Source organism: Leptopilina heterotoma, unplaced genomic scaffold, assembly GCF_015476425.1.
Source record: "Leptopilina heterotoma isolate Lh14 unplaced genomic scaffold, ASM1547642v1 Lhet_135, whole genome shotgun sequence".
NCBI classification, from domain to species: Eukaryota; Metazoa; Arthropoda; class Insecta; order Hymenoptera; family Figitidae; genus Leptopilina; species Leptopilina heterotoma.
The window spans coordinates 1275484-1288071 of record NW_025110854.1 but is presented as its reverse complement, the minus strand read 5'-3'; the positions used below and the strand labels follow the sequence as shown (position 1 = coordinate 1288071).

Sequence of the window (12588 nt, the reverse complement as noted above, 5' to 3'; positions counted from 1 at the left end):
AATTTAATTCAATTGCAAAGTGAAATCTATAAATATTCACATAAAGAAAAAGAGGTTTTAAAACAATTCGATTCTTCGCGTTGAAACAGAAAAAAAAGGAAAAAACTGCAAACATTTTCAAGACAAGTACTTGAAATTCAACAATACACTTGAATCTTTTTCACACCTCTGGAACGAAACAAATATACAAACTAAAATAAATAATTAAAAAGTGTATTCATATTTTTTAATTGAACCATTTTAATTGAAAAATAAAAAAATAATAAGAGTTCGTCATTATTTCGTGAATAATATTATTTCAATAAATATTGGTCGGAATTTGAAACGAAACAACTACTCTCTAAATCTGAATTCGTTAAAAATGATTAATTGTTGGTAAAATTTTGGCTGACATTTTGCTTCAGAAATTAGTAAGAAAAAAAAAGGAAATAATTATAGAAAATAATTAATTATTAGTAAATAAATAACTACAAAAATAGTTAAAGAACTCCGTAAAAAATATACATTAGTTTTGGCTTACCGTTAATTTTTTCCATATTTTCAGAAATAATAGTTAAAACTGTTCAGATGAAAGATATAATTCAAACAATTCAATCTGAACAGTTTTAACTATTATTTGTTTAGAAGTTTTAATTAACTTGGAGTTTTGGAAAATGTTGATAATTCAAATTCTTCTGAAATTAGTTACATTTTTCAGTATGTATTTAATTAATTAATAAAAATAAGGGTTTTATAGAAGAATTTTAGTTAAAAACACTTTAAAAAATTGAAATTTGGAGACTTTACAAATAATTGCAGAAATTCAACTATTTTCAAAAATAATAAAATTCTACGCAAAAATTCAATTATGTTCAAATTTTTTTTTAAAATTCTCTTCAAAATTTCAACTATTTTTATAAATAATAAAATTCTTCTTCCGAAATCTCCGAAAAAAAAATTTTTTATTGAATTCTTTTGGAAAATTTTATTAAATTGATATTGAAAATCATTTAATTGAGGAAGATTTTTTAAAATAATTGGAATTTTGACAAGAATTTTATTACAATTTTTGAAAATAATTGAATTCTGAAGAAGAATTTTGTTATTTATAAAGATAATTGAATTTTCGCGAAGAATTTTATTGCTTTCGAAAATAATTGAATTTCGGCAATTGTAACTTATTCAAAATTATTTTCATCATTTCAATTCAATTATTATTTTCTAGAATTTTCAATTAAAATTCTTCTTTAAATCAATTATTTTTAATAATTTTTGTTTTTTAAAACTTTTTCAAAAAAATTAATTTCTTAGAATTTTCAATTAAAAGTATGAAAAATTCAGTCTTTCAAAGATTTTAATTTGAAGTCTTTTTAAAATTCAATTAATTAACATTTTGTAATTATTTATCATTTTTCCAAAATACAATTATTATCTTATAATTTGACTGAAATTAATGTTTAAATCAATTTTTATTACCTAGATAATTCTACCAGAATTCAATTATTTAATAAAATTGAATGTTTCTTAAAATTGAATCTTATAATGAATGTCATTAACAAATTTTTAAGAATACATAATTGAATTACTGTGAATAATTTTATTACTTTTAAAAATAATTAAATTCTTGTGATGAATAATAAAATTCTTCTCCGAAATTCAATTATTTTCAAAAATTTTAATAAAATTCTTGGCAAAATTTCAATTTTTTTCAAAAATTTTCCTCAATTCAATTATTTTGAATACAATTTTAATCAAATTTCTCTAAAAAATTAATTATTTTCCTAAAAGTTTTATTAAAATTTTATTTGAGAATTCAATTATTAAAAAAATTGTGAGAAAAATTGTTGATATTGTCCATATTTTTAAATACTTCTACTCATTCGATCCTGAATAATTATAGCTATAACAATTAGGAAAAATTCATCCAAAAAAATGTTTTATTTGAACCGTTTTTTTCAATGTAGAAAAGAAAATTAAAAATTCCAGAAAAGAAGGCAAAGCATCTTTTTGACATTCGTCTCTCACGTCATTAAAGTTATTTTCAAATGAAGACTTTCTTCTTTTAAAGGCGCGATCCGTTAATCACTCGACGAAAAAAAAATGATAAGCAGATGCGAGTAAGTTGGACCAAATTCATGGCTGGATTTAAGACTTAAAGGTGATTTCTCCCCTTTTGAAAAATCATTAGTGAAATTCTGTCTTATGAATAGAATTCAAGATGCTGCAGTATCAATAAATGTGTATATATAAATTCAAGGAGCGAGGAGGGGATGATGATGGCACCTATATCTATATTTAGCAAAGTGCATTCTGAGGAAGGGGTACATGTATACGTTGAAGACGGGAAATCGGGGGACGGATGGCAATACTGAAAATAAAAGTTTATAGAGAGAGAGAGAGGGACAATGTTGCGATTCAAGTTTGGACCATTTCCAAATGGCAAATAGCAAATCCGCAAAATCTGGCCTTATGAATGAGCTGACCAACCAATGAGAGGGATCTCTCACTCCAGAGAGAATAAGCATTTGCGCGACGCTGAATTACTCTGCTCGCGACTGATTAGATTAATGAAACTGTGATTAATACTATTAGCCTAATCTTGGAAATGGTTATTTTTGTTCTCTGAATAGCGAATTTCTCTCTAATTTTGACGTCAACGTTTGAACGAATTAAGTTATTTTGCCCGTTCATTTCGATTAATTGCCGCACGGCCCGCATTTTCTTCATTTTGTTGTGTCTGTGATTTGTATTAATTGCTGTAGATTCTCTTGATTTTTTTCGGTAACATCTTGCAGCTGAGATTTTTATTTTGTTAGAATTTTGTTTTTCTTCAAATTATTCTATTTTTCCAAAGGAATTAAAATTTTGAAAAAATTTCAAAAAAAAACCTTTAGAAATTTAATAACTTATATGAATATTTTATTATAAAACATAAAGAAATCGATCACTCCGAGTCTTCGACTCGGAGTGATCAAATCCTTTATGTTTTGTAATAATTACAGATGATCGAGTTATAAAATCATTATTTTTTTATTATAAAAATATTGTTACTATAACTTCTTCAAAATTGTTTTCACCATTTTAATTCAATTATAATTTTTTAGAATTTTTAACTAAAATTAATGTATAAATCAATTTTTATTAGATATTTCTACGAGAATTCAATTATTTAAATACAAAAATAAATAATTTATTAAATAATTGAATATTTCTCAAAATTGAATTCTCATAAAAAATTTTATCAACAAATTATAAATAATTGAATTCTTTCGAAGAATTTAAATGAACTGAAATTCAATTTTAAATCAATTTTTATCAGAAAATTTTACTAGAATTCAATTACTTAAATACAAAAATAATTAATTTTTTGAATAATTGAATGTTTCTTAAACGTAAAATTCATTCGACTAATTTCAATAAAAATTTGAAGAATAATTTCACTTTTCGAGGAATTCAATTAAAGTGTATAAAAAAGAATTGAAATTCTCCTATGAGTTTTATTATTTTTTATGAAAATAATTGAATTCCTGTAAAAAATTTTATTATCTATGAAAATAATTGAATTCTTGCGAAGATATTTATAAAAAATTTGTAAATGATTCAATTTAATTATTATAATTATATATCAGAATTTTTCACTAATATCTTCTTTAATTCCTTTTTAAATGAATTTTTATTAGAAAATTTTACTAGAATTCAGTTATATAAAAAAAGTAAATCTTAAAAATAAATTTATTTGACTGATTTCAATAAAATTTTTAAGAATAATTCCATTTTCCGAAAAATTCAATTAAAATGTTTAAAAAATAATTGAAATTCTGCTATGAGTTTTATTATTTATGAAAATAATTGAATTCCTGTAAAAAGAATGTTATTATTTATGAAAATAATTGAATTTCTGTAAAACATTGTATTATTTATTAAAATAATAGAATTCCTGTTAAAAATTTTATTATGTATGAAAATAATTGAATTATTGCGAAGAAATTTATAAAAAATTTGTAAATAATCCAATTCAATTATTATATTCCAGAATTTTTCACTAATATTCTTTTTTAATTAATTTTTAAATCAATTTCTATTAGGAAATTCTATTTATTCCATTATTTAAGTACAAAAAATAATTTATCTACTGTATATTTCAATGTTTCTTAAAATTGAATTCTCAAAAAAAATATTATCAACAAATTTTTAAATAATTGAATTCTCAAATAGAATTTTAATAAAATTTTTAGGAATAATTAATTTTTTTAGAGAAATTGGATTAAAATTATATTAAAAATAATTAAAATTCTGCATTTACTTTTATTATTTATGAAAATAATTGACTTGATAAAAAGAATTTTATTATTTACGAAGATAATTGAATCCCTGTAAAAATTGTATTATTCATGAAAATAATTGAATTATTTAGAAGAAATTTATGAAAAATTTGTAAATAATTAAATTTTGGAGAAGAATTTTATTATTTTTAAAGATAATTGAAATTTTTACGAGAATTTTTGAAAAATTTTTGAACATAATTGAATTTTTGCGAAGAATTTTATTACTTTTGAAAATAATTGAATTTATGCAATCATTTATAAATTCTCCTAAACTTCTCCAAATTATATCGTACAATTTACGAACTTTTCGAGCTTTTTCAATTAAATTACGGACTTTACGGACCTTTTTCCAAGAAAACTAGCTTTTACGGACTTCAAGCAAAAAAACAAAAAGATTTTTAAGTTTCAAAAAAATAATTAAAAAATTGAAAAAGAAAAGGTTTTCTTAACGAAAATGATTATCTACAAAGCCAAGAAAAAGCAAAAATAACGATCGAAAGATGTGCAACCGTTTCCACGATTTTGTGAAAATTATTCAAAAAGAAGCAAAAATTCTCTACAAGAAGATAAATTCACAAAAAAAATCTGCAAAGCGATAAATCTGAAACACGTTTTCCCTCAGATCGAAATGATTTTTACACTTTATAATATACATAATACATTGTTACCCTAAATAGCTAAACTTGAAACTCGTCACGACACGAAAACAGAATGTCTCTTCGTGACTATATAAAATCTCGAACTGCATTTGAATGCCAAGAAAGATGCAAATTGAAAAGAACGGTGTAAAACGATTTACGAATAACAAGAAGCCTTTCACTATATAGTATGTATAGTAGTTTGTTTTTAAGGACGCGTTTCACTACTGTGTGGCATGGCGTCTCCTTTTCAATTCGATCGAGTTATTATGTCATTATGTCAAGCAAATACCACTCACGACGATTTATTCCTACAATCAATATAAATTTTATACAATTCGAATGACTCAAAAAAAAATATAATACGAGGAAGAAAAAAATATTAACATCAAAAATTTTATACATTCCAAACAGTGACTCAAACAATTAACATCATAAATTTTATTCCATCCCAAAAAACAAACACTCGACAAAATTTATTTTTCGCCACAAACTAGAATTCAAATGTATTTTTAGAAAACTAAATTTAAATCTATCTATTAAATTAACGTGAAGAAATTACAGTCATTTATTCGTTTCCTTCTAATTTCCCCAGGAAGTAGTTTTTTTCGACTTTTGTCTATTAAGAAACAAATAAATTATGAAAACAGCCAAAAAATAATGATAGAAATAAAAATGAAATGATGATTAATTCTTTTTTGCAGAAGTACAAAATCAGAAGGAAACAGTATTAATTCATGAAAGATTACACCTACGATGTGAAGCAACACCGGAAGCAGAATCGATAATTTGGTACAAGGACGGTGAAATCCTAAAGGGAAAGATGATGAGAACTCGTATTTTAAGACAGAGTTTGAAAATTCGTTCGGTACGTATGGAGGACTCAGGGAACTATAGTTGTCGATTCAATTCAGATCAGCACGTCGAATGGCGTAACATATCAATTCAAGTGAAGCAGTACCAGAATTACGACTATCAAGACGACAAGGAGACACTGGGAAATGTCCAAAGTGCCTATGCACCTGAGGAAGAAACCAATGAACTCGACATTGAATCCAGAAGTAAGAAATAAAAATCTCATAAATATATTACATTACAAGAAAAAATAGAGCATAATTTCCTTTAATGTTAATAAAGTCCCCTTGACGGAAGGAAAAAATGATAAACTCTTTGTTTTATTCTGGATTAGCTCACTATTGAAATAGATTAAACTCAACATTTTTTATATTTTTTTACTCCGAACTCCTGATGTTATTTATTCTCCAAACTTTTTACAGTGTAAGCATTGACGCTAAGTAAAGAAATTTTTTTAACAAAGCCAAAAAAGAATCAAATCATTTTTCAAGTGTTTCAGGTAAAAAAAAGTGCCCTGAAAAATTTTTTAACTCTAAAAGGTGAAATTAGTGCCATTTTTAATTTCTAAAACCGGTAATAATAGTTCTCGACACTGTACGTCGACGCTAACTTCAGGGACATTAAATTTTTTACAGTGTCTATAAAGTTAATTAACTCAGCTACAATTATACAGTAATCACAGGGTTGCCACAAAAATTTAATTTAATTTTTCTATTACATTTATTTACCAATTTATTTAATTGTAAAATTATTCAAAAACACCAATAACTTCATTTTTAAATAAATATTTAAACATTATTATTTTTCCATAGGAATTGAGATTTTCAAAAATTACAAAATATTATAAGAATATTGTTACTGTGTAACTACTTCAAAATTATTTTTATCATTCCAATAAAATTCAATTATTATATTCTAGAATTTTTAACTGAAATTTTTCTTTAAAACAATTATTTTTAATAATTTTTATAAAGATCTTTGAGAATTTTCAAATCTATTTGTTTACAATTCAATTTTAAGAAATTTCGATTATTCGGAAATTCTTCAATTAAATCTTCAAATAAAAACTTTAAATAATTTGAAAAAAAATTCAATTTAACTATTTTAAAAACATTAATTCTACAGAATTTTTAGATTAAAGTATGAAAAATTCAAATTTTCGAAGAAAATTCATGCTATAATTCTTTTAATATCCAATTATTATCTGAAATTTTAACTTAAATTCATTTTTAAATAAATTTTTATTAGAAAATTGTACGAGAATTCAGTTATCTAAATGCAAAAATAAATAATTTATTGAATAATTGAATATTTCTTAAAATTGAATTTTCATAAAGAATTTCATCAACAAATTTTTAAATAATTAAATTCTTTTGACGAATATTCATAAAATTTTTAAGAATAATTACATTTCTCGAGGAATTCAATTCAAATTGTATTAAAAAATAATTGAAATTCTGTGATAAGTTTTATTTTTTATGAAAATAATTGAATTCATAAAAATAATTTTACTATTTAATTAAAATAATTGAATCCCTGTAAGAAATTTTATTATTTATGAAAATAATTGAATTATTGCTAAAAAATTTGTAAATAATTGAATTTTTGTGGAATTTTTATTATTTATGAAAATAATTAAATGTTTCCATAAAATTTTATCAAAATTTTTTTTAAATAATTGAATTCTTTTGAAAAATTTTATTAAAATAGATATTGAAAATCGTTAAATTGAGAAAATTTTTTTAAATAATTGAAATTTTGACAAGAATTTTATTAAAAGTTTTGAAAATAATTGAATATTGGAGAAGAATTTTGTTATTTATAAAGATAATTTAATTTTTGACGAAAATTTAAAATATTTATCTGAACTTAATTGAATTTTCGCGAAGAATTTTATTACTTTCGAAAATAATTGAATTTCTGCAATTGTAACTTATTCAAAATTATTTTCATCATTTCAATTCAATTAGGTATTATTTTCTAGAAATTTCAACTAAAATTCTTCTTTAAATCAAAAATTTTTAATAATTTTTGTTTTTTTAAACTTTTTCAAAAGAATTAATTCTACAGAATTTTTAATTAAAAGTATGAAAAATTCAGTCTTTCAAAAATTTTAATTTGAAAACTTTTCAAAATTCAATTATTATCTAATAATTTAACTGAAATTAATGTTTAAATCAATTTTTATTAGAAAATTCTACGAGAATTCAGTTATTTAAATACAAAAATAAATAATTTATTGAATAGTTGAATAAATGATTCTTAAAATTGAATTTTTATAAAGAATGGTATTAACAAATTTTAAAATAATTGAATTCTTTCGACGAATTTTAATAGAATTTTTAAGAACAATCGAATTTCTGTGAATAATTTTATTACTTTAAAAAATAATTGAATTCTTGTGATGAATATTTTTATTTATGAAGATATTTGAATTTCCCGATGAATTTTATTCAAATTCCAGAAAATAATTGAATTTCTGGGAGGAATTTTCATATTCATCAATATAATTAAAATTTTTTAAAGAATTGCCTTTAAATTTTTGAAATAATATTAAATATATTTTCAAAATATCAATTAATTTTAACAGAATTGAAATTAAAATTTTTCAAAAAAATTACTTCATTAAATAATTAATAAGTAATAATTTTGTGATAGTTCTTGACGAATTAAGTTATTTAAAAGAAATTATTGTCAGAAATGGAAAAAATTGAAGGTTTTTCTATAGATTCCGTGATAATTATTCATATAGTTTATGAGGCAAACGAAAAAGACACCAAAATTCAAAATTTTCTTATGAATTCTAAAAATTTAATTTTTTCCAGTACTTTTAATAAAAATTCCTGACTTTTTCCAGATTTCCCTGACAAATTCTACTTTCCCTGATTTTTTTCTGAATTCCCTGACCTGTGGCAACCCTGAATCAGCTTTCCTGCACCAAAAAAATTTAGAATTATCAACTAAATTCGCAAATATGAATTTTATTTTCTCAGGATTACCAGAAGCGCGCTCCCTCTATCTAGACACTGAATTCGAGAATTCAAAAATCGAATACGAGCGAGAGGAGAATGAGGACGTGGGTGAGCATAATCAAACGGAACCCGAGAGTGCGCCATCATTTAATAAAAATGAGGAAATGCAGGATTTAATTGTTAAACCAACGGGAAGTACACTGAGACTGAGATGTCCAGCTGTTGGCAATCCTCGGCCAAATATCACGTGGTGGAGGAATAATGACGAGCCGACAAAACCTCTAGGAGTTATTAGAAACAGATGGACTCTCAAGTTAGAGAATATTGCCCTGCAAGACGCTGGAAACTATACCTGCCAAGTCTGCAACAGTTTTGGATGCATCAATCACGTCTTCAAAGTCGACATTATTGGTGAGAAAACATTTCTTGAGAACTTCAAAATGCTTCTGAAAACCGTATGTTTCACTTGGAACAATTGCTAACTCTATTGCTTATTAAATAAAATTATTAACTCATTCTTGAAACCAAATCGAAAGGTCCCTGAAGTTGAAAATGTCACTTTAATTTTTCAGAACACTGTTTCAATAAGCGTTTATTTTGGCGCTAACTTTACAAACCTCAATCGAATCACCAGATAATTAATAATCCCATTTTCTTCACTGACAGTAAATAAATTTTGCAATCAATGAATTTTTACAGAAGCCATCGACAGTTTCTCGGAGTCGGATGCAGATAATGAAAAATTGGACAACGAAAAAGATGGTAGTCCGGGTGAGCATAATAAAACCTTACCGGAATGCCCGCCAATGTTCAATAAAAACGACGAAATGCATGCAACAGTTGTAAAACCGGCCGGAAGTATGTTGCGCCTTAGGTGCCCAGCTGTAGGCAATCCGCAACCAAATATCACTTGGCTAAAGAATAACGAGGAGCCCAAGAGGACTTTGGGAACGATAATAATGGTCAAGTGGAGTCTGAGACTCGAGGATGTTGTTATTCAAGACGGCGGAAATTATACCTGCATCGTTTGCAACAACCTCGGTTGCATCAATCACACTTTCAAAGTCGAAATCATTGGTGAGTCTCAATGCTCTTCAACTGCTTCTAAATTACAGCAATTATTAATTCATGATCTTCAAATTTTTTCAATTTTCTCCAAAGTGGTCCCTGCACTTTCTTTCTATTAAGATAATAACAAAAATTTTGAGTTAAACTCATTTTTAATGAACAAGACTTGTTTATTTAAACAGTTTGTTTCAATATTGAGACGAATGACTAAAACACAAATTTATTTCCTATTTACAATTTTTTACAATACAATTTTTCAAAATAAACTTCATTTGGCATTAAAATCATTTAATGTAATTTCAACTTGACCTGAAATTTGCAGGATATAAAATTAATTTGTCATAGAGATTACTTGGCATAAATTTAATTTGATATAAAAAGTACTTGATATAAAGTTTATTTGACATAAAAATCACTTGATGTAAACTGCATTCAACATAAAAGTCTTTTAACATAATTGTCGTTTGATATAAAAATTACTCGACATAAACCGTCCGTAAAAGTCAGTTATCTTGAAAAAAGGTCCGTAAAGTCCGTAATTTGATAGAAAAAGAACGAAAAGTTCGTAAATTGCACGATATAATTCAGAGAATTTTAGAGAAATTACAAATGATTGTAGAAATTCAATTATTTTCAAAAGTAATAAAATTTTTCGCAGAAATTAAAATTACGTTCAAATATTTTTAAAAATTCTCGTCAAAATTTCAATTATCTTTAGAAATAATAGAATTTTTCTCCGAAATTCAATTATTATCAAACATTTTCCAAAAGAATTCAATTATTTAAAAAAATTGATAAAATTCTACGCAAACATTTAATTTTTTTCATAATTTCAATTATTTGCAAATTTTTTTTATAAATTTCTTCGCAATAATTCAATTATTTTCATAAATAATAAAACTCATTTCAGAATTTCAATTATTTTTAATACAAATTTAATCAAATTCCTCAAAAAATGTAATTATTCTTAAAAATTTTATTAAAATTCTTTATGAGAATTGAATTTTAAGAAACACTATTATTTAATAAATTATTTATTTTTGTATTTAAATAATTGAATTTTAGTTGAATCTTCTAATTAAAATTGATTTCAAAATTAATTTCAGTTAAAAATTTTAGATAATAATTGAATATTAGAAGCCTTATAGCATAAATTTTTTAGAAATAATAGAATTTTAAAAAGGTTTCAAATTAAAATTTTTGAAAATCTGAATTTACGAATAATTGGAATTTTGTAAAATTAAATTGTAAATAAATGAATTTGAAAATACTCTAAGAACTTTTTCAAAAATTAATAAAAAAATTATGCATTTATAGAAGAATTTTAGTTGAAAACACGTAAAAAATAATTTTTAAATAACTTAATTCTTCAAGAACTAGGGGAGAGTGGGTCAAACCGGACCCCCTAACGGTTTTTTGACTCTTGTGACTAAACGAATCAACCGATTTCATTTTTCGATGGCTTGTTTGAAAGATCATTTAATTGCGCAACTTTTTCCCAGAGACACCTATACTTTATCTTTTATTGTTTAGTTGCTGTGTTAACTTTAAAAAATTTTGCAAACGGTCCGGTTTGTCCCACCCCCTGGGGTAAACCGGACCGTTTGGTTTTTTATTTATAATGTTGCATTTACATAATCTACAATAAGAAAAAACATAAAGAATCATGTAAACAATGGTTGTAGTAATGAAAATAATAATACGGGATTGAATTTTAATTAAATAAATATTTTTTTTAATAAAAAAATAAAAATGTTTGTCATTATCAGAGAAACAATATTAAAGGGTCCAATTCTCATTGGAAGACAATTATTTTTCATTGTAAGTAAATATTTTAATAAAAGAAACATTTTATTTAAAAATAATTTTTATGAAACATTAATTCAATGGAAATATCCTATGGCCGGTTTGCCCCACCGAAAACGGTCCAGTTATGAAAAATTTAATTTTTAATTTTAAGTCGGACTGGTTATATTTTTGTCATTAATTGGTCCGTAATTTTTCATTTTTGGTCCGTAGAGTCCGTATTTTTAAATACTTTAATTGGTTCGAACCTTGGAATTACGTTAAATGATTTTTTATGTTAAATAAATTTTACATTAAAGAATTTTATGTCAAATGAGATTCATTTCAATTCATGTCAAATTTGTGTTTTAATCACACATCATAAAATATTCAACAAGACTTGTTCATTATTCTGCAAATTTTGAGAAGTAATCAGAAAAAATAAATTTCCGTAATGTGAAAATAGAGCGATTTCCACACAAACCGTACATCAACGAGGATTTCCCTAAAAATGTGACTGCCTTGATTCATACGAATGTTACATTCAAATGTCCGATTGTATCGGACCTTGAACCGTATATGGAATGGAGAAGATTTCCAAATAAACCCAATGATCAAGAGAAAGCTCCAGAAGGGGAACGACTTGAGGTACATCCACTACTGAATTTGGTGGAGGTTCCTAAAATCCTGCTTTTTTTGTTTCTTTTTTTTCAAATCTAATAAATACCAAAGGGAATAATTCTAATCGTCAATGATATTCATCTTTTCAAAAAATCTATACTTTTCGTGATGGATTTCATTTTATCATTTCCACTGTATGTATAGAAACATTCAAAGGTTGTTGGTACTTAATTTTCCTCTCATTGAAAAAAACATTTACAGAGAATCCCTGCTGATGGCTCAAGAAACCCAAAAAAATCTTTATGTATAAAAATGTACAAATTTTTTACCTTCTATATATTAACT

General features: G+C 24.3%; 1 protein-coding gene across 2 annotated transcripts in view; it reads left to right on the top strand.

Annotated features, from left to right (window-relative positions):
- Positions 1-12588, top strand: part of LOC122497644 (fibroblast growth factor receptor homolog 1-like) — an 85908-nt gene that overhangs the window by 62917 nt on the left and 10403 nt on the right. The window contains exons 3-6 of one of the 2 annotated variants that reach the window (XM_043604888.1): positions 5647-6003; positions 8791-9180; positions 9469-9846; positions 12089-12270. In XM_043604888.1, coding sequence (XP_043460823.1) covers positions 5647-6003; positions 8791-9180; positions 9469-9846; positions 12089-12270 — 1307 coding nt within the window. The remainder of the gene's footprint in view (positions 1-5646; positions 6004-8790; positions 9181-9468; positions 9847-12088; positions 12271-12588) is intronic. The other variant, XM_043604887.1, reaches the window with a different exon arrangement.